The following is a 3625-nucleotide window of genomic DNA, read 5'->3' on the forward strand; positions in this document are numbered from 1 at the left end:
TAGAGGACTTTAAACTACAAACCCATCATGTACAAAGAAAACTGTGAAAACCATCAAATGTCTTCATTCTAATATTTTTCCAAATGGCAGTGCAAGGTTAATAACTTCGTTTTAGACAGATCATTTGTTTGTGTTTACTTCCTGTTTTAAATGACAAATCAGTAAATTACTGGCTTTGCATGGCTACTGAATGAGAAGGTGGAGTTAGAGAAGAAAGGTTAGAAAATTCTAAGCTTTGAGATCTTTTTAATCAAAGATCCAAGGAGGGCAACGGAAAGAGAGAAGAGACCAGGTGAGCCAACCATATGGTTCTTATTTTAACATTACTGGTTACTGAGTTATATACAAATCAGAGAATTAGAACTTAAAAGAAAAGAAAAGACAAGAATTTTAACTTGAACTTTAACTCACTGATAAACTCATTTTAACTAAGGAAATGTTGGAAGTCAAATATAATATTACTGTCAAAAATAATCTTTGTAAAAAATCAGTATTAAAATTCTGTGTAGATTTTTTTTTATTGGTGCATTTTCCATTTGAGTTTAATTAAAAATAAAATGAAGTTTGTGTCAACCTCTTAATAAATAAGATTTAATTTAATATATTTACATATTAAATATCTGCATTTTATTTATAAATCTATTCATTTTAATAGATTTACAGGATGAGGAAGACTCTGCTTCTTGTTTTCACCTTCTCATGTGAGTTTCTGTTAAGAGGAAAATGAAACCTTTTTTTGTAGATATATATCGATATTATTCTGGGATAAACTTGTTATTATGCTTCGGCCATCAGGGGTTTATGTTCTGTGTATAGACCTGTATCCAGAGTACCACTATGTGAACATCCCAAAGACTTGGGCCAAAGCTCAGCAGCACTGCAGAGAGATGTACGACGGCGACCTGGCTACAGTAAGCAGCTCAGAGGAAAACAATAGGTTGATCACCGTCCTGCAGGAAACTGGAAAGTTTGCTTGGATTGGGCTTTATGATAACACCACGAGTTGGAAGTGGACCATGGGGGATGCCGACTTTAATATACAAACGAAAGATGGTTTTCCACCCTGGCAACATCAGCCAGACAACACACAGGGCAATGGGAGCTGCATTGTGATAAATCTTCACGGAGGTTGGTGGGATTTCTCCTGTGAGGTAAAGCACCCTTTTATCTGCATTGATGGTAAGATGATTTTTTTACTACATCAAATATGTATTTTTTTAACCCACAGCTAATAAATAAATACCATTTTAAGTCAGGTTGTAGAAGAAATAAAAACAAAATTAAAGAATAGAATGAGTGAATGTTGTATTTACTCTATTTTCCTCTTTGTCCTTTAGAAAAAGCTGCTTCTAAATACATCGTAGTTGAAACATCTATGGTTTGGGAAGATGCTAAGAACTACTGTAGGTCCAAACATACAGATCTTCTCAGAGTGTGGAACTTGTCTGAGAACAACAAAATCCACGCACTGATCCAAAAGCATCACTGGATCGGTCTTTACCGAAACCTCTGGGCTAAGTGGTCTGATGGACGTCTGGCTACCTTTAAAAATTGGGAAGCTGGCCAGCCTGACGACGTCTCAACTTCCTGTGCTGCGGTCAAAACAGACACAGGAACATGGTGTGATGTTGACTGTAATGAAGAGCACGAGTTTATTTGTCAGAAACCGATTACCAACAAGAGGTTAAAGCTGCGGTTCCAGTCTGAGGCCGACCTGACCGACCCTAACATCCAGCAGCAGATTTTAGAGCAGGTAGTAACCCTCGATTTGACTACAACTTTTTTTTCCTTTTTCGTGAAATGTGAACAATACTTTTAGAAAAATTCAAAGGTACAGTAAATTGCTTGTTAAATATGGGTTCTGTTGAGAAATTTTGAGCAATCAATATGTGCAGCTTCCTTAAACAACTATCTGCACCACAACTGTGTAAAACTATTATAATTTCAATCCCTGTTTATTGAACTCAGAAAGTTAAAATAGAACTGCTTGTAAAAAATTTCATGAATACATATATATATATATATATATATATAGGGATATATATATATATATATATATATATATATATATATAGGGATAGTACAATGAATTATATGTTTGAACAGAGTGTTACTTAACCGATTACACATAACACATAATATGTCTATAGAGCTGTGGCAAATTCCCAAATCAATCTTGATTGACCATTCTGAGAAGGAACTACAAAGGAGTAGATTATTATAGAAAGACATTCTACTTAAAGTGTCATACTAGTTCATATTTATTTAATGGAAGTCTTTAAAATAAACACTAAGATTTTTACCTGTTTCATCCCGTGTCTCCTCTCCCCATTAACCCCTGGCTCCCTCGCTTTGCCCTATTCGGTTTTCAAAACAAATCATTCTCAGTCGCTCTCGCGTCATCTCGTGCTGCAGTCCATCATTGGAAATTAGCGGCCGTAATTCTCAAATTATCCATAATTTATAAGCCTCGCCACCCCTACCGCCAACTGGGGTGGCAGCAGGGATGGCAAGGCTGTCATTTAGGGTAGCATTTGCCACCCTATGCCACCCCAGTAGATCCCCCTATGGTTGTCCGTGATAAAGACCCTCCCCTATGACACACCCACTGGCAAACTGTTCCCATATATATTTAGCTAGAGTGACTCTGATTGTAGAGTAAAAATGTATGTAAATATAATGTGTTCATATAAACCACTTTTGTGATTTTGAACATTATATTTATTCATTTACTTATTTGAACTGTTATTTACAAAAGATAGAGATTTCTGACACCCCCAGGAGCTGCCACCTTAACATGGTGGGGTTGTTTGAGTGCCCAAATGATCCTAGTAGCTATGTTGTCTGGGGCCCCTGTTAGGGTCTCCCATGGCAACAAGGTCCTAGGTGACAGGTCAGACTAAGAGTAGCTCACAAGACTATAATGGGTAGAATTAAACCAAGGACGTTGCCCTGTATCATATATGCAATAATGAAAGCCAATCAACAGAACAATCTGTGTGTTATAATATTACAACATAAAATGGGTTTTGTTTTTTCTGCTTTTAGCTGCACGCTAAAATGGAGGCTAACGGTTTAACAGACTTCAAGCTCCGCTGGACTGAGATGGACGGGAAGGTTTTTAAAAAGGAACCAAAGAGAAAAACATGAGGAAAGTCCCTCCATTTTCAGTTGGTGAAACAAAATCCATGTGATTCTATTCTAAGCTGCAGTAGTTCATATCATAATGGTCCACTTCTCTGGAAGTCTCTTCTGCAACATCATAGGTTAATGTCTCAAGCCTTTAGTTAAAGAATTACTGTATTTAGTAGTTGCTTTTTAAATTATATATTTATATGCATTTCTTTTATTATTGTTGTTTTAAAATATTCTTATACAGGTCTTAATATATGTATTGATTGTTATATAGTTTATGGTATCTGGGTTTTTTGCTTTGTTTTGTTTTTAAGGACCAATGAATCATGTGGTATGATATTGAGTGTATCAATAAACTTTTTTAAACGTCTTTACCAGTTCATATAAACTTATTTCTGACAAAGTTAGTAAATTATTTCCTTTTTGGCTCCTTTTTCTAAGGTAAATATATTTATTTTAGAGGGAAAAAAAAGATAATAGGGATTTATAA

The 3625-nt window shown here is 35.5% G+C and overlaps 1 protein-coding gene across 1 annotated transcript; it reads left to right on the forward strand.

Annotated features, from left to right (window-relative positions):
• Positions 1-239: 239 nt before the first annotated feature.
• On the forward strand, positions 240-3374 carry LOC107093647 (macrophage mannose receptor 1-like). The gene is made up of 5 exons (XM_015388835.1): positions 240-292; positions 656-701; positions 796-1179; positions 1338-1753; positions 3049-3374. Exons 2-5 carry the CDS (start codon positions 665-667, stop codon positions 3148-3150), a joined length of 939 nt encoding a protein of 312 aa, XP_015244321.1. The 5' UTR covers positions 240-292; positions 656-664; the 3' UTR covers positions 3151-3374.
• The last annotated feature ends 251 nt before the right edge of the window (positions 3375-3625 follow it).

The sequence above is a fragment of the Cyprinodon variegatus genome, unplaced genomic scaffold (genome assembly GCF_000732505.1).
Source record: "Cyprinodon variegatus isolate N-32 unplaced genomic scaffold, C_variegatus-1.0 Scaffold438, whole genome shotgun sequence".
Taxonomy (NCBI): domain Eukaryota; kingdom Metazoa; phylum Chordata; class Actinopteri; order Cyprinodontiformes; family Cyprinodontidae; genus Cyprinodon; species Cyprinodon variegatus.